This window comes from Podarcis cretensis (genome assembly GCF_951804945.1).
Source record: "Podarcis cretensis genome assembly, chromosome: 4".
NCBI lineage: Eukaryota > Metazoa > Chordata > Lepidosauria > Squamata > Lacertidae > Podarcis > Podarcis cretensis.
The window spans coordinates 91,089,220-91,107,533 of record NC_137173.1 but is presented as its reverse complement, the minus strand read 5'-3'; the positions used below and the strand labels follow the sequence as shown (position 1 = coordinate 91,107,533).

The following is an 18,314-nucleotide window of genomic DNA, read 5'->3' as shown; positions in this document are numbered from 1 at the left end:
TACAGCAGTCAGGGGAGACATCAGGTGACGAACTATACCGCTGCCAATGGCTGGTGGCTAATAATTCGATGGCTTTTCTTGCTAAGCCCCACACCTGAAGTAGAGGAGCCATCTAGCATTCTTGGCTAGTCGGCCACCTTTGTTAGGCCCAGCCCCTGCCAAGGGTCTTTGCTCTTGGCACGCAGGATAGGGGTGACCTTCCTGCTGGTAGACAGGACCTTTGATCTTATTTGCTGCCTGAACAGTGCCCCCTCACTGTGCACCTACACGTATGAGGGGAAGAGATATCACTGTGCCCAGTTGCCATAGTAGGAGACATGATGGCGTAACCAGCATGTGAAAACAAGGAATTACCAGCTACTTGACAATGTAACACTGTGGAAACAAGCTGAAATCCACCTAACAGTTGGATAACTAAACGAAGGTCTAACAGACAGAACCAGCAACCTTACTGCACACATGCCGCGAAAGAAAATACTGAAAAGCAAGCAAAATAATACGTTAAGATTCCTGCAATCCCATACGCTTGAAGCCAGAAGTGCACCACCCAAGCCATGTGTTGGTGGCCAAAACTGTAAGCCAACAGGAGGCAGCCCATGCAATGCAATAGGCCGGGAATGAAAGGAGTGGTTAATTATATCCTATTAATTAAGAGACATCAAGCAGCGATCTACTACATATGTGCAATCAGTTAGCAGCAAGAACTGCACCCCCAAAGCCAAATGGCAAAGGTATAAACAGCAGGCCAAGGGTGGGAGGGAAGGGAATGTCCTGGAGCTGGGAGGAGACCCCAGCAGACCCTCTGAATCCCCAAAACCACCCCCACAAGTGGTGCCAGTCGTGGAAGGCCTAAGCAGGCCACCAAGCGGCCCAGAAGCAAGCCATGTGGTGCCAATTCACACCTGATACTGGGGGAGGGGGATGTGATGGCCTGGGAATCTGATTCAGAGGCTGAACAGGAGGAATCCCAGCCTGCACAGGAGTCCCCATCTCCAGGGCCGGCTGAACTGGGGCAGGGCCTTGATTCTGAAGCGCCTGCACCTGTGCCGGATCCTCAGGAGCAGGCACCAGGTGAATCCACTCTGGCTCTGGAGGTGGTTGAGGACACAGTGCCTACAGGTGCCTACAGGTGCGCCTCTCCCAGCCCTGTCAGGGGAAGGTGAGTCTCCCCCTGGGTCCAGTAACCCTCCAGTGTCTCCTGAGCTGCAGAGGCTCAGGGCAGAGAGGTGGAGGGAACTGGTTTCTCCCAGGAGGAGTGCTCGCCCTAAGGCCAGGAGAGGCGGGTCTCCTGGGGGCCAGGACCGCCCCTGGCCTCAGAGAAGATAAAGGCCAGTCAGCCCGGTCCCAGGTTGTGGGAGTAATGTCGTCGAAGAGCTGTTTCAGCCAGCACCCAGTTCTGTTCCTCCAGAGTTCCTGTCCTTGCCCAGCTCCTCGCTCTGGACCCTGCTTCGCCCATGGAGGACTGTCTGCCAACCCTCGACTCAGGTCCTGGACCTCGCCCCATGGTAACTCCCCCCCCCCCGGGACCAGCACAGGGGAAGAGAATGGCTACAGCCGCAGGAGGCCTAAGAAGGTGGGGGGTAGGAAGGCTTCCCTGCAGCCCAGTAAAAGGCTAATCCATGTCCGCATCCCCGATCCTTCCGCCGTATAAGGGGGGGGTCAGTGCCGGCCGTGTGAGGCCTGGAAAGCCGACATGCAGCCTAGCAAAGGCAGGGCCATTCGCGCAGCCCCGATTCCCCCCCCCCAGATGACGGGGGTGGTGCTGACCGCAGGAGGCCCCAAGGCCACCCCACAGCACAGCAGAAGGCCGTGCTGCCTGCCGCTAGCCATGGGAGGCCTCTGCAGGCCATCCCATGGTCAAAAGTAAAGCTAACTTCCCATTCCAGGAGAGAAATCCAGTGACGAACCTGGAAAGAAAACAAAGTGAGCCTGGGCCCTCTTGGAGGGCGTGAGCAGAAATTGCTGTCACCTGGCATTCTTTTTTGCTGATTGCTATATGCTCTTCCCGTGGGTACATTTTCTGCCCTGAATGCATTTACCTTGTGCTGGTTTGAATTTTTGTTTTACATTAGCTTTGTTTTTGTTGTGCCACACCCATAGCTGTCAACTTTCAGATTTGAAAATAAGGGATCAGCAGCCTCGAAAATAAGGGATCAGCAGCCTCACCTGTCCCAGGGACAGTCTACAGGATATCTAACAATCTGGGATAGCAGCGGGAAACTGCGCTGGGATAAGGGAATTTCCTGCAAAAAACGGGAAGGTTGACAGCTATGGCCACACCCTGGGCTTTTTGTGAGGGAGGGTGAGTTGGAAATGCTTTTAAGTGATACATAGTTCTGGCCTGAAACATAGTTTAGCAACCCCTCTTTTTCTGCAGTCAAAGGCAGGCAACGTCCAACGGGTTTAACAAATTCCTACTGATTTCTCTGCGATTTGCGCTGTGAACTTTGATCAGTCGCCAACAGATCTACAGAAGGAAAATTTAAACCAGCTCCAAATCCAGAGACTAGAGGGCAATATAAGAAAGAGAACACAATTCCCAGCTGGGGCAGAAAAGCAAAGTTTTCACAAGGAATTTATTCTGTTCAGTTAAATATTTGATTCAAACTCCTGTGTTTGGTCAAATCCCCCTATTCATAACCCAGGACTTATAATGAACTGTTGACAGTGAAAAACGCAGCACTAGAACACTCGAGGTACAGCTAGTGCCGTTTTATTCATGGAGTAGGTAGGTTGATTAAAAAGGGAAGCACGTGGTTGAATTTAAGTCAGTCGTTTTAAGACTAAATGAGAACTACATTTCAAATTTGTGATGAAAATTGAATTGTGGATTTAGAGGCCTTATCTCAGCTGAATATCATAATGAGAAAAATAAACTGGAGTGAGAGGAAGGTTTATGTAATAAGAATGTCCTGGAGGGGATATCATTAACAATTTTTAAAGAGCCCTGGAGAGTAGTGGGAAGACTAGCACCATTTGTTTTTCTCATGTCCTAGGATGAGGACATGGGGGAGAGTATATCAGGGAACACAGCTGGGACTGCCTGGTGTCCTATGCCTTTTTGCTTGCATATTATATGGATTTGCCAGTTGAAGTGCTGGTTGTAAAAGGTAAAGGTGAGGCGACTATGGGGTTGCGGCCAGTGGGGTACCAAGGTCAGGTGGTACCTGGTGCAGAAAATTTCTTGTCACCCCCCCCACACACACACATTGAAATTATTAAAAGAAGGAAAAATAAGATACCTGCAGTTACAAGTGTCATTTTCTACCTCCTCTTCTTTTCTTTCCTCCTCCGGCTACAACAGCAGCAGCGCCGCCCCCAGTGTCTCTCTCGTTCGCTTTGAGGCAGCTGCCCAGGCAGGAGTGCTGTGGCACGGCGTCCTTTACCTTGGGGAAAAAAAAGATTTAAAAAAAAACATATTTTTGTTATTTTGTCAGCCCCCTCAGTGATGACACCCGGGGCGAACTGCCCCCACGGCACCCCCCCTTCCTATGCCTCTGCCTTCAGGTGTCTTCTAAAAGTCAGGTAGTTGTTTATTTCCTTGGCATCTGATAGGAGGGCGTTCCACAGGGCGAGCGCCACCACCGAGAAGGCCATCTGCCTGGTTCCCTGTAACCTCACTTCTCGCTGGAGCTGGACCTCAGTGGGTGTGAATGGGGCTGAATGGTGGAGACACTCCTTCAGGTATACTGGGCTGTTCACAGGGCAGTGCTGGATTAAACCCTGTGGAGGCCCCTTAGCAGTCAAAATCTGGGCAGGGGGCAGGCCTCATGCACACACTGGAATAACATTGAACTAAGAAAGCTTGATTATCGTTTTCTTTCAAGATCAAATCAATATTATTTTGATCCATTGTCGGGGGCCCCCTAAAAAGTGTGGGGCCCATAGGCCAGTGCCTACTCTGTCTATTTGGTAATCCAGCCTGGCCCCTTTGGCTGCAGGAGAGAGAAGAAACGGAAGTTGAGGGACACCTCCTGAAGCACTGCAGCTGTTCCCCACAATGAAATGGAAGGCTCAACATTTCTTAGGCACTATTGGATGCTCAGCAGCCTTGTGTGGTTACAAGAACCCTGTAAAGTAGGCCAGTGCTATGTGCTCCCCAAATTGCAGCTGAATCCCTCGCAGATTGGCATCCAACCTCTGCCTAAAAGCCTCCAAGGAAGGAGAGTCCACCACCGTCCCAGAGAGTCTTACCGTCAGAAAGTTCTTGCTAATGTTTAGTCCGAATCTCCTCTCCTGCCCTCCCCTCTGGAGCAGCAGAAAACTAGCTTGCTCCCTCTTGCAGCCCTCAGATATTGGAAGATGGCTCTCCTCTCTCCTCTTCTCCAGGCTAAACATACCCAGCTGCCTCAACTGTTCCTCATCAGGCTTGGTTTCCAGAGCCTTCATCATCCTGGTCACCCTCCTCTGCTCACCTTCCAGCTGCTCAATATCCATCTTCAACTAGCCAGCGCTGACTGGCAGCAGCTCTCCAGGGTTTCGAATGGGGGGCGGGACATTCCCAGGACAGAAGACCTGCATGCAAAGCAGATGGTCCAATCCTGCACTATGGAGACCCCTAGCCTGCCTTGAAGATTATGGGGGTGGTCTCCCTTTGGAAATGGGGCTGCAGCAAGAAGGACGTGAAATGCCGATGTGAATCTGTGGATAGAAGATGCAGCCCAGCTGCAGGCGGAACAGAAGGCGCCTCCAAGTTCTGACAGAGAAGCATCACCTCTCAGGAGGGGCCAGGTCCAGGTGGAGGGGTTGCCATGGGGACAAGGACCTGCCCTCCTTTGTGACATCTCATGCTCTTCCCTTAAAAGCCTCTGACTTCCAGGCGGCCATTGTGGGTTAGTGAGGAGAGTCAGGAGAGAGAGAGGTAGTGGTGGTGGTGGTTGTAGAAGAGGAGAGGTCTGCTTGCTATTTTTCTTATTATTTTATTTATTACTTTTATTTGATTCATTTTATTTTATTTATTTTTATTTTATTTATTTTACCTTTTTATTTTAACACTTTATTATTATTATTATTATTTGCATATTTGTGCGCATTTGTGTGCATTTGTGCATATTTGTGCGCATTTGTGCACATTTCTGAATATATTTATTTTGTTTATAGAAGAATAGTTACGGGTAAGTGTAGGGTTAGGGTGGGGGTTAGGTTTGGGGTTAGGGCTGGGTTTGGAGGTGGAGGTGGGATCAGAGTTTGGGATCAGGCTTGGGTGGGAATTTTAGCTAGGTAGTTAGCTTAGATAGGGGTGGGGGTTCATCAAGAAGATGTGCAGGCTGTAAGTACCATTCCTTTGCTTTCTCTTGGTCTCCTGGGGGCAGGGTGTGAGTCCTGGGTCCCCTCCACAGCTTTAGCTCTCTGGTCCACCAGAGAGCTTCATGTCTGAGTGGAGATTTGAACCCTGCTCTCCCAGGTCCTCCCAGTCCAGCCCTCCAACCACTACACCACTGCCTGGCTCAATTTTGCATCTCTCCAGCTGCCCTACAACATTGGCCTTCTCCCCCTTCCTAGGGGTCTCTCTGGCTCCAAGAAAGGCTCTACCCCCTTCCTCATGTTCTGCTCCTCTTCTGGGACACCTTGGTGCTTGGAGGACCCTCCTAGGGGTCTCCTCCCTCACCAGTAAGGGCAGGGCTGTCCTAAGAAGACGAGGCAGATCAGCCCTTTAACAGCTGGTAATGCTTGTCTTTCCTTTGAGCTGGAGCTCTTGAACCCATAGCACTTGGGGCCTCCTTTCTCTCTCTGCCAGCCATTTGTGCTCTGGGCTGCCTCTTTCCAGCTCTGGCGATGCCCTTTCAGGTCACAGAACTGCAGAGAGATGGCAGGAATTGGGGCAGATGCCCCCCTCTCCCCCCCCCCACGAATTGGGGCTGCCAGCTTCTGAGTCACTCTCTCTGCTCATCTCTTCTAGGTTCAGGCACTTAAGGCAGCTGATCAGCTGCAATAAGGTGCCCCCCTTGGAAGTCCTGGAGCAGCCCGCGGTGTCGGGTGAGCAAGAGACCCTCCTTTTGGGGATGGAGGAGGGCAGGAATGGGTTGGGGGGACATCTAGAAAAAGATGCACAGAGCCAGACGGCTGGATCCAACCTGCCTATCTGCAACAGCATCTGGAAACCCAACCGCCCCCCACCCCAGCAACCACCCCATTTTGTGGGGTCTGTTGGGGGAAGCAGGTGGCTGGGCTGTGGGGCAAGGCAGGGGGACAGTTGTCAGTGGGAGGGGCATCTTCCCTGGGGAGCCATGTTCTGGGGGTAGGAGGTTAGGATTGGCCCCCCAAGGCCTGGGGTGTCCTTCTCCTGTAGTAGGACTTGGAATCCAGGAGAAAACTCTTGGGAAAGCCTTGCAAGGGCTCAGGGAGGAACTCACCAATCCCCATGTCCTTCACTTAGCAGATGTGCTGGGAATCCACATCCCTTCCGTTGCGGTGAGTATTGGATAAAACGAGAGTGGGGAGGGGATTCCTCAGACTTGCCCCCCTTTTGCACTCCACTCTGCACTCTCAGATGTGGAGGAGCCCTCGCCCCACAAGGAACTGACAGCCTGACTTTTGCCTTTCAGCTGCTAGACAAAGATCAGCTTTATCTCCTGGGCATCATCCAGGACTGCCAGGCAGCTCGGCTCAGGGGGCTCCGAACCCTGAAGTACTCCAAGGAGGAGACGGCCAAAGCCATTCTGGTGAGTGATTGGTGGTGTGAGGGACCCCCATGGGGAGGGAGGGCCAGAGAGGGGCTGGCGTTTGGTGTTGGAGCCCTGTCCTCTGGAGACTCCTGGAAGGAGCTGACTTTCCTCCTCTGCTCTCTTCCAGGACATCCTCAGCCACTTGGAGTACTTCAGGGATCGCCCCCTGAGCCTGGCCCTGGCCTTCGAGGCCCTCCTGCAGTTGAGGTGAGTGGGGTCTTTGGGGTGATCGGGGCTGCAGGGGGGCAGAACTCCAGGGGGAGCTTTGGGTGGCAGGAGGCAGGAGGGAGAAGGGGACAAGGGTGACTTGGAGGAGGCAGTATCTAACCCCTTCCCTTTCTTTCTCCAGTTTTATGAGACCCCACTTCAGACCCTCTATGGTGAGTGTGATCCTCCATAGAACAACAGAGGCAGTTCTGGGGAGCGCAGAGGAGGACAAAGAGGTATGTCCTCTGCTTTAACTTCTCTTTGCACAGCTCTTTCTTCTTCCCACACTCTTACAAAATTTAACTCAGCAGCACTCAACCTCTCTTCTCTCTTTTCCCACAGGAACTGAAGAGGCCATTCCAAAGCCTGCTGGGGGGTCTCCTCCTAGAAGCCCCCAATACTAGAACCCTTCTCCAATTGCTTACCGTAAGTATCCTAATCATATATTTAAAGCCCTGGTTTTCCCAGTAGTGATGTATGGAAGTGAGAGCTGGACCATAAAGAAGGCTGATTCCTGAAGAATTGATGCATTTGAATTATGGTGCTGGAGGAGACTCTTGAGAGTCCCATGGACTACAAGAAGATTAAACCTCTCCATTCTTAAGGAAATCAGCCCTGAGTTCTCACTGGAAGGACAGATCCTGAAGCTGAGGATCCAATACTTTGGCCACCTCATGAGAAGAAAAGACTTCCTGGAAAAGACCCTGATGTTGGGAAAGATGGAGGGCACAATGAGAAGGGGACGACAGAGGACGAGATGGTTGGACAGTGTTTTCGAAGCTACCAACATGAGTCTGACCAAACTGCGGGAGGCAGTGGAAGACAGGAGTGCCTGGCGTGCTCTGGTCCATGGGGTCACGAAGAGTCGGACACGATTAAACGACTAAACAACAACAACAAAAGTATCCTAATAGCATCAGGAGTGGTGTTAGGGTTGCCCCCCTGTCCCTTACCCAACTGACTGTCCCATTTCTTTTATCCCGCAGGACCTCCGATATTACGCCCTTTGGGGGAGTGAAGACCAAAGGAAATTAACGGCCAGCAGTATATCCCTGCTGCTGACCCTTTCTCGAAGATTCCCGAACCTAAGAGTAAGTATTTTGCCTTCCTGTATTCAGTTCTTTGGTTGCTTCCATCCTTCCTGGGTGGGGCTGCTTCTCTTACACCCATCCAGGGTGGGGTTCATAGTGTCAACTGACTCATATTTGTCTTTCCTCTGCAGAACACAGTAATTCGTCCAGAGCTGGCTTGTTTCAGGAATAATCTGAAAGAAGGTAAGCCCCACACCTTGGGGACAGTGAACTCCCTGTCCCTTGTTTGCCCAAGACACACCTCCCAGGTCTTCTTGCTGGGAGTCCTGCGGGACCTGCTCCCTGCCTGGCAGGCCTTTCCCACCTGGCCTGGGAGGGCAGCACCCAGACTGACTCCAGCTACAAGAAGCGGAGAGGACTGAACAGATTTTCTCTCTTTTTCATTCTTTTCCATCCAGATGACATCATCATTGAGGAGTTGTGATTTTCCTCCTTGAAGGAATTGCTGCTCTATTTTGACATCTCAGCTGGCCAAAGACTGGCAGAAGAAGAGGCACTGAGAATCAGGAGAGGGACAGATGATTTAACCAGCCATGAAATATGGACTGAGATGGGGCAGAACTAGAAGGAAGGAAGGAAGGAAGGAAGGAAGGAAGGAAGGAAGGAAGGAAGGAAGGAAGGAGAGAGAGAGAAAGAAAGAAAGAAAGAAAGATGGCATCCAGAACTGATAGTCATCTAATCCCTACTTTAAAACGTGCAAGGAAGGAGAGTCCATCACCTTCCAGGGGAGTCCATTTCTCTGTTGAACAATGTTCAGTCGGAATCTCCTTTGTTGTATCCTGAAGCCATTGGTTTGAGTCCTACCGTCCAGAGCAGGAGAAAAAAATGCTGGCTACATCTTCCATGTGACAGCCCTTGAGTTATTTGAAAATGGCTCTCTCTGGTGTCACTGGATCAAGCTGATCGATTTTCTTGCATTCCTTAAACTAAATTGTTTTTAATGGATTTTGAATCAACGTGCAATAAATTGTTACTGTTTTGAATTTCATTATGTTATTGTCTTCCATTGATCTGGGCACTTTTCTGTTGTTAAGGGGGCTGGAACTGTAGCTCTTTGAATGGTAAACTGCAGTTCCAAGAATCCTTGGGGAGAAGCAATGTGTTTTAAATGTACAGTGGTGCCTCGCAAGACGAAAAGAATCTGTTCCGCGATTCTCTTCGTCTAGCAGTTTTTTCGTCTTGCGAAGCAAGCCCATTGACGGATTAGCGCTATTAGCAGCTTAGCGGCTTTTAGCGGCTTTTAGCGGCTTATCAGCTTAGCGGATAAGCAGATAAGCGGCTTAGCGGCTTAGAAAAAGGGGGGGAAAGAAAAAAAAAAGTCAGAAAAACTCGCAAGACATTTCGTCTTGCGAAGCAAGCCCATAGGGAAATTCGTTTTGCGAAGCGCCTCCAAAACGGAAAACCCTTTCGTCTAGCGGGTTTTTCGTCTTGCGAGGCATTCGTCTTGTGGGGCACCACTGTATGCTGCCTAAGTTTCGCTTGCATCTTTTAAGTGAGGGACCAGTGACAGGATTTGCTTCCAACTTTATCTTCATCAGGCCCTCCACGTAATTTGGGTCCAGAGGAAGAGGACAAGCAAATAGTGGTGAAACAAACAAAGGCATTCAGGGAGGGATCACATGGAAGAAAACTTGCCCAAGGACCAAGAAAATACGGGTTTTTAATTTGTATTGGGAGTGATCATCTTTCAAAGACTTATTAAAGTAGACTTGGCCTTTACATTGCACCTTTCCCTGTGTTATTACTACAGTAGAAAGTGTTCTTTAAACAAAAAACAAAAAACTTTTTGCCCAAGTGAATCATATGGCAAGCACTCAGTAGCTCTTCCATTCTCAAAATCCCTACAAGAGTTAAGTAATTTACTTTATTCAGTTCTGTAATTGTATCTTGTCAATTCAGCGGTATTAGGGTGTGGGTTGAATTGATTTTTTGCATGATAACTTCAGGGGAATAAGGGTTATCTTTTGCTGTCTGCTCTAAACAAGGCTTTGCAGTACAATACTACATGGAAAAAATAATGAAATGAGTTGTCTGAACATTTGGGCAGAAGTCATATCCATAGAGACATTCTGACTAACCACTTGGCTAATGCGTTGCCATTTATTCAGTTCATTATGCCTATATATACACACACACACACACACACACAAATTCTTTTCTGTAAATCCAATTTTAATGCCTTAGACTTTGAAATTATAGAGTTTGAAAACTATTGAGTAAGCTTATGCATATGCTACTTAAAAAAATATCTTAGCCTGTGGCTATATCTGAACTTTATAAGAGTTCTCAGAAGTCATCTGAAGGCCACATATTCTGTTTCTGATGTAATTCAGATAACTGAATATGGCATAAAGGCATCTGATCCACATAATTATGAGATGTACGGTCTTGATGACATTGAATTTCATGAGCATAGAACTGTACACAAGGAGAGTCATACAAATAGGAACTAGAAGCATTAGAGAGGTCGTAATGTTCATTTATGCCGTGCCTTCCAGATATGCCGAACATAATTAAAATTGTTAAAAAGATTGGGAACAATGGTTAAACCCCTTGCTGATATACTTCAAATCATCCAGTGATCTATGAGTAGATCCCCTGTGCTAAACCAAAAATGATCCAAACCTAATCCCTCTCCATCAGTCCTGCTCTGATTTAATTTTGATCCATATCCCAGGGCTTAACCCACAACTCCTCTTGTCCTCCTGCTTTCTCCTGGGGAAAACTGCTCTTTAGCACTCAATCAGAGAAAACGGCCATTGCGTTTTCTGCAGATAGAGTTAAAGAGCAGATTTTTCCTAGGAAAGGAACAAGGCAAGAAGAAAACTTCTTAGAGCCATGTCTAGAAAGTGTGAATTACAAGCTGTGTGGATCCATACTTTCAAGGCACAAGACGAGCAGAAGTGGGCGAACCCCTTGTCTAATATCGTGATTGTACCCTGCAGCAATTTTTAGCTTGAATGACAATTGAACATAGATAGCCCACTATATTTACAGCAGGGCTGTGGCCAAGGGAGGGGGCTGTGGCTGTGAAAGGAGTATAACACAGGGAGAGGGCCAGACAGTGGGGCTTTGAGGGCCTAAGGACTTACTTACCCCAATCTGGAAAGTGGCTTGCAATACCTAGTGGTGACACAGTCCAATGACCAGTGTCCCAGGTGAGCTCTCATGCTGTCATTTTACACCCATTGTCAATTAACTTTTAATATTGCAAAAATCCAGAGAGAGAGAGAGAGAGAGAGAATATATAATATATAGGCTTTTTAAAGAGCTACATCTGTGAAAGGGAAAGTCCATAACTTCTGTTTATCTCTGCAATTATGACTCAAGTTCCTTTAAGTTCCAGAAATCAATATAGACGACATGATGAATGAGTCTAAATTGGCCTCTCTTCTTCTGACCTTGAAGTTATTAATTCTGCATCATAAATGTTTGGATATCTCTAGTAACCTTTGGAACGCCAGATTATTTCTAGAGAGAGAGCTGGCAGAATTGTAGGAAGCAGACATTTACTCGTGATTTATGACCTCAGTCAGGAACAAACCTTTCCATTACCATAATGCAGTTGGTCTACGTGTCACAGAGAAATGGCTCTAAATAATAATAATAATAATAATAATAATAATAATAATAATAATAGGAGGGGGATGATGCACTTCCCATTATGGTAGCTCCAAATGCTTCCATCCATTCCCTTGTAGGAGGCCATTCACAAAAGGCACTCATATCCGTATATTTACTGTCCAGCACTGCTAAAGCTTTTGTTCTGCTCCCTCTCCAGAAATGCATGTGGACAGATTCTGCTCAGCATCAGTCTTTTTAGTACTGACCATGGCATTCATCCAGCACCAGTAAAGGTCAAGGAAAATTATGACAGGAATAAGGCTGGAGAGTGGAAGGGTGCTAAAGAATGATTTTATAGAGGATAAATATAAAACTGAAGAACAGAGAGGAGAATTAGTTCATCATCTAGACAACAAGTTGAAGGTTATCTCAAAAAACAGGCAGATATGGGATACAGAAAAGCTGGCCGAATAAGCAAGCCCTTGTCTGGCATGGCCATTTTGGGGGCACAAATTGGGCTAGCTGCCAGAAAAGCAAGAGGAAGGGCTGCCCTCAACACACATCAGGAGAAATTTATTTTATTTTATTTTTTGCATTGGGCTGTGCCCTGGGGCAGGGGCATAGCATGGGGGTGCCAGTGGGGCTGTGGCCCTAGGCACAGATTATTATTATTATATTATTATTATTAATTTTTATTTATAATATGACAACAATTATTCAATCATAATTTTAACATTTCAAACTCTGACTCCCTTCCCCCTCTTTCTGTGGTTTCTTTACATTTCTTTTCATCTCCCGGCATGCTCCAAATTATCTCAACATATTCTTTTGTATATCTGTCCCCACATATATCGCATATATATTTTGAAACCGCAGGTTTTTACATTAATCCTGTCTTCATCTGCTTATGGCTTGTTTGTAAACACTCAATAAACCATTTCCATTCCTTTCTTTAAAATAAAATTGGTATCTTGTTTTTTTTTTTTTTAAATGATTTTTATTAATTTCCAATTTTTTATCACAAACAAAAAAACAACATAAAAACAAACAAACAACAAACTCATATTTTCTTAACCTTATTTTCGTAACCCTCTTTTCCCGGACTTCCCCATACCTTTCCCTTTTTGCATCCTTAGTTTAGTACCATTATTCAGCAACCTATCTTACCCAATTAAATATAAATTTGTCCTCTTTCTCTATTCCACCCTAAATTTTTAAACCCAATTATCGCTGCAATTCTACGTCTTCTTTTCCCTCAGCATTTTAACACTCCTCAGTTTTATAATAATTCTTAAGATACATCTTAAATTTCTTCCAATCTTCTTCCACAGTCTCTTTCTCTTGGTCGCGGATTCTGCCGGTCATTTCTGCCAATCCCATAAAGTCAATCACTTTCGCCTGCCATTCCTCCAGCGTGGGTAGCTCTTGTGTCTTCCAATACTTTGCTAGAAGAATCCTTGCTGCCGTAGTAGCGTACAAAAAGAAATTCTTATCCTTCTTCGACACCAACTGGCCGACCATACCCAAGAGAAATGCCTCTGGTTTCTTGTTAAAGGTGCACTTAAGCACTTTCTTAATTTCATTATAAATCATTTCCCAGAAGGCCTTAATCTTTGGGCAGGTCCACCAAAGGTGGAAAAAGGTACCCTCAGTCTCTTTACATTTCCAGCATTTGTTATTGGGCAAATGGTAAATCTTCGCAAGCTTGACTGGGGTCATGTACCACCTATAAATCATTTTCATAATGTTTTCTCGTAAGGCATTACATGCCGTGAATTTAATACCTGTGGTCCATAACTGCTTCCAGTCAGCAAACATAATGTCATGACCTATGTCCTGTGCCCATTTAACCATAGCAGACTTCACTGTCTCATCTATTGTATTCCACTTCAACAGCAAGTTGTACATTCTTGATAAATTCTTAGTATTGGGTTCTAACAATTCTGTTTCCAATTTCGATTTCTCCACCTGGAAGCCAATTTTCCTGTCTTGTTTGAAAGCCTCCATTATTTGAAAATAATGGAGCCAATCTCGTACCTTGGACTTTATTTTCTCATAACTTTGTAATTTAAATTCACCACCTTCTTGTTCTAAAATCTCAGAGTATTTCGGCCAATTGGTTGTCATATTAAGTTTCTTTACTTCCTTAGCCTCCATAGGTGAAAGCCACCTGGGAGTTCTGTTTTCCAGTAAATCTTTATACCGTATCCATACATTATATAGTGCTTTCCTGACAATATGATTTTTGAAACCCTTATACACTTTAACCTTGTCATACCAGATATATGCATGCCAACCAAAATTATTGTCAAATCCTTCCAAATCTAGAATGTCTGCATTTTCAAGAAGTAGCCAATCTTTTAACCAGCAGAAAGCTGCCGATTCATAGTAAAGTCTTAAGTCCGGCAGGGCAAACCCCCCTCTTTCTTTAGAGTCGGTAAGTATCTTAAATTTAATTCTGGGCTTTTTGCCCTGCCAGACAAATTTAGATATGCCTTTCTGCCACTTCTTGAAACAGTCCAGTTTATCAACAATTTGTAATGTCTGAAACAAAAATAACATTCTAGGCAATACATTCATTTTGATCACAGCAATTCGACCTAACAAGGAAAGCTTCAGGTTTGACCATATTTCTAAATCTTTCTTTATCTCAGTCCAGCACTTGTCATAGTTGTCCTTAAATAAGTTCACATTCTTAGATGTCATGTTAATCCCCAGGTATTTTACACTCTTTGCCACCATTAACCCAGTTTCCTCTTGGAATCTTTCCCTTTCAACATTTGTTAAATTCTTTTCCAATACCTTGGTTTTTTGTTTATTCAACTTAAATCCTGCGACCTGGCCAAATACTTGAATTAATTCCAAAGCTCTTTTGGTACTAGTGTCTGGCTCTTGCAAAGTCAGTACTAAGTCATCTGCAAAACCCTTTAATTTGTAATGTCTGGCTCCGACCTGAATCCCTTTTACCAGCTGATCTCCCCTAATCATATTTAACAGGACCTCCAGGACCGATATAAAAAGTAATGGGGATATTGGGCACCCCTGACGTGTCCCTTTTTCTATAGGTAGTTCATCCATAACCACATTATTTACAATTAACTTCGCCTTTTGCTCAGAATAAATTGCACTTATACCATTTTCAAACCTTTGGCCTACCCCCATCCCGTGGAGATTCTTTTTCATAAATTTCCAAGATATATTGTCAAAGGCTTTCTCCGCGTCCACAAAAATTAAAACTGCCTTCGTATTAATGTTCACTGTCAACATTTCTATAATGTCAATTATATTCCTTACATTAGTAGATATATGCCTACCCGGGAGAAAGCCTGCCTGGTCTTTATGAATCTCCTCCACCAGCACCTTCTTTAGTCTTTTTGCCAAAATGTCTGCAAAAATTTTGTAATCCACATTAAGTAGTGATATAGGGCGGTAGTTCTTGATCTGTTTTTTATCAACCTCAGTCTTTGGTATAAGTGTGATGAAGGCTTCTTTCCACGTCTCAGGTGCCCTTTTCCCCTCTAATATCTCGTTGCAAACCTCCTTAAGTGGCTGAATTATCCAGTCTTTCAAGGCTTTGTAATATCTGGAGGTTAGTCCATCTGGCCCTGGAGATTTCCCCAGTTGCATGTTTTGAATGGCACCCTCAATTTCTTGTTCAGTTATTTTCTCATTTAAAAACGCCATACTTTGTTGCGAAATTTTTTGTAATCCATATTTCTTAAGAAATTCTTCAATGTCTCTTTCGTTTTCCGGCCCTTGTGCATACAGTCTTCTGAAATAGCTCTGAAAGCAGTTACTGATCTCATTTGGTTTCGAAATATTCTTTCCATCTACCTCCAAACTTGTAACTGTTTTCAATTTCAGTCTCTTCTTCAATTGCCATGACAGGAGTTTCCCACATTTATCTGCCGATTCAAATGTCTTTTGTCTCATTCGTTTAATTTTCCATTCAATCTCCTGGTTCATCAATTCCATATATTGCTTCTGATACAACTTAATTTGTCTCAAGATCTCATGTGACTTTGGGTTGGATCTCAGTTTCTTTTCACTGTCTTTTATCCTTTCCAAAATTTTGTCTTTCTTCTCCTGTTGTTTCCTCCTTTTCAAGGAGTTCTGCTGTATCAAGAAACCCCTCATCACGGCCTTGCTTGCGTCCCAGATCACTCGTTTCTCCACTTCTGTCCTTAGATTTATCTCAAAATAGTCCTTCAAAGTCTTTTGGGCCTTTTGGTACACCTCTGGATCTTTAAATAGGGTGTCATTCATTCTCCATCTAAAAGAGCCAGCTGTTGTTGTTTTCATTTCCATCTTTACTGCATTGTGGTCGGAGCATGTCTTTGGGCAGATTTCCACTTTCTTTATCTTAGGAGCCATCCCACTAGTAATCCATATTTGATCTATTCTTGTCCAGGTCATCTGTGATTCTGAAAAGAATGTTCCCTCCCTCTCAAGGGGGTTTCTTATTCTCCAAATGTCGATCAAGTCCAAGTTATCAGTCATTTCAAAGAAAGTCTTAGGTAGTCTCCCGTCCTTGGAGATCACCTGTCTTTGCGCTTTGTCCATATTTGTAGATACAACCCCATTCATATCGCCTAATAAAATCACTTTGTAATCCAGATAATTTGTTAATGTCTCATGTAATTTCTTATAAAATTCTGCCTTCCCTTCATTTGGTGCATAGATTCCAAGTATCAAAATTTTTTCTCCTTGGATCTGTATCTCAATTGCCAAGATTCTGCCCTGTTCATCTTTAAAAATCTGTCTTGGAGCCAATTTCTCTTTTGCGTATATCACCACTCCTCTTTTCTTAACTTTATCTGATGAAATAAATTCTTGTCCCAATCTTTTATTTATAAGTAATCTTCTGTGTGCTCTTGTCACGTGGGTTTCTTGCAAGCAAATCAGATCCAATTGTTCTTTCTTCAAAATATGAAAAACCTCACGCCTTTTCCTGGGAAGGTTCAGTCCATTACAGTTCCAAGTTAAAATTCTCAGAGACATTGTTAATTAGTTACCTCCAACTGCACCCTGCAGCTGTTCTTCGTCCGTTGGTGATTTGAGTCCAAATGTCAAATTCCCCAAGTCTGTATCTGCAGTTGAGTTAAGGACCCCTTTCACCAGGTCTTCTCCGTGTTTGTGTAGGAACTGTTCTTTATCTTGTACAGTCTTTATCTTGACTTTCTTTCCTTGGAAGTTGAAAGACAAACCTTGTGGAAATTCCCACCTGAAAGGTGTGTTGTTCTTCTTCAGCAGGTCCACCAGAGTCTTGAACTGAGTTCTCACCTCCAAAATATATTTTGGGATATCCCTGTAGATTTGCACAGAGACGTTTTGAATCTGGAGTGTTTTCTGGTAATGCAGACTAAGTATCTTGTCTCTCTCCTCTTTCGACCTCAATGTAATCAGGCAGTCCCTTGGAATCTTCCTGCCTTGCCTTCTACCCAATCTGAAGGCGGTTGTAATCTCAAATTCTGTTCCCTCTAGATTTTCCTGCCAAAAGCCTGAAATTTCTTTTGTGAGAAAGTCCACTAGGTTGTCCCCCTCACTCTCAGGAACCAACCTAAGTCTTAAGTTCTTCTCCTTACGCTGCATGTCCCATAAAGAAAGGGTCGCCTCATGCTGGTCAAGCCTCCTACAAACAGGAACTAAATTTTCCTGTGTAGATTCCGCAGTAGATTTAGCCTCTTCTGCAATTTTCCTTATTGTGGCGTTCTCCTCTACCAGCTGTTGTATAATCTGTGTATTAGACGTTACGCTCTTCGTGTTCAATTCCAATTTTGCCGTTAGATCTGCCAATTGCTTTTACAAAGTCTCAATAAATTGTAGCAAATAAAGTCTCCTCTTTGCAATGTCTTTGACAGCTCCCTGTCAAAGTGTATCACTCAGGCAGTCCGTTCCCAAAGATAGAGTCTGCGGTAGATTGTCTCTTAAAAAGTTTTCCTGCAGGTTTCCTTTCTTTTTCACCCCCCCCCCCCGTTCCTGCTCCCTAGGGGGGAGGACTTAAGTCAATGCTGGGGTTAATCCTTTTTTTAAAAAAGTCCCTTAAAAGATGTCAATTGCAGCTTACTAAGTCCGTTGCTTTAGCAGTCATGCAATCTGGGGAAGGCAGACTTCCTTTGTTTACCGTCCCCACTTTCGGCCAAATTTTAAAAGAAGTTGAATTTAAAGTCCCGAAAGGGTTGCCAATCCTACTCACGGGAATCTCTTTCAGTCCGAATAACAGGAAGAAGTCGGCGCTCTCCGCTAATGGCGATGCGGCTTCACTCCACGAGCTGGGTAGCGACTCTCAGCTCTGCGCTCCCCCGATGCTCCTCCGGAGCCTTTAAAAAGGCTCTTTCGCAGTAAAAGGGGGCGCAAACGATGCCCACCGAGTCTCCTTGCTCACAGGCTTCCGCGCCTGTGATTTTAGGGGTCCCCGCTTCGCCGTAGCGGTCAGACCCGAACTCGCGGAGCAGCTCTCTCTCCGGAGAACGGAGAGCGAGCCGCCATTAGCGCCGGCGCCAACCGGAAGTCTCGCTCAATAAAATTGGTATCTTGGTTTCTCATTCTCCTGGTAAGTTTCGCCATTTCCGCATAGTCCATTAACTTCTGTCTATATTCTTCTCTCGGCGGCACCCTGGGCACGGATTTTTGAGGGGGTGAGAAGCAGGCACCCCCAGTGCAGCGCAACCTGGTGCTCCTCTCCTGGCATCATGAACCAATGCTTATGGACAGGTGTGCCAGGCCAAACCGCGCTGGGAGTGCCAGCATGGGGGTGCCTGGTTTGTGCCCGCCAAGTGCTGTGTTG

The 18,314-nt window shown here is 45.6% G+C and overlaps 1 protein-coding gene and 1 long non-coding RNA gene across 7 annotated transcripts in view; both read left to right on the top strand.

Moving 5' to 3' along the window:
- The window catches only part of LOC307214524, a 296,482-nt gene that overhangs the window by 191,421 nt on the left and 86,747 nt on the right, over positions 1–18,314 (top strand). The window lies entirely within an intron of this gene.
- Positions 5,023–8,593, top strand: LOC307215416 (uncharacterized protein). Of its 6 annotated transcripts, XM_079974621.1 has the most exons (9): positions 5,023–5,269; positions 5,900–5,976; positions 6,380–6,411; positions 6,546–6,662; positions 6,793–6,872; positions 7,015–7,108; positions 7,215–7,298; positions 7,859–7,963; positions 8,095–8,593. In XM_079974621.1, the coding sequence occupies exons 1-9, from the start codon at positions 5,259–5,261 to the stop codon at positions 8,323–8,325; spliced, it is 831 nt and encodes a 276-aa protein (XP_079830747.1). In that variant the 5' UTR covers positions 5,023–5,258; the 3' UTR covers positions 8,326–8,593. The 6 variants fall into 6 exon arrangements, with proteins under 6 accessions (XP_079830747.1, XP_079830746.1, XP_079830745.1 ...); XM_079974620.1 differs by having other exon boundaries at positions 5,023–5,976; XM_079974619.1 differs by lacking the exons at positions 5,023–5,269; positions 5,900–5,976 and having other exon boundaries at positions 6,031–6,411; positions 8,095–8,146; positions 8,362–8,593.

Excerpts from the sequence above, each read along its gene's own strand:
- LOC307215416 (XM_079974616.1), top strand. The coding sequence starts at position 6,046 with ATGCACAGAGCCAGACGGCTGGATCCAACCTGCCTATCTGCAACAGCA. Across the intron at positions 6,412-6,545 it reads TCCACATCCCTTCCGTTGCG|CTGCTAGACAAAGATCAGCT; the intron begins GTGAGTATTGGA and ends TTTGCCTTTCAG. Across the intron at positions 7,109-7,214 it reads GCGCAGAGGAGGACAAAGAG|GAACTGAAGAGGCCATTCCA; the intron begins GTATGTCCTCTG and ends CTTTTCCCACAG.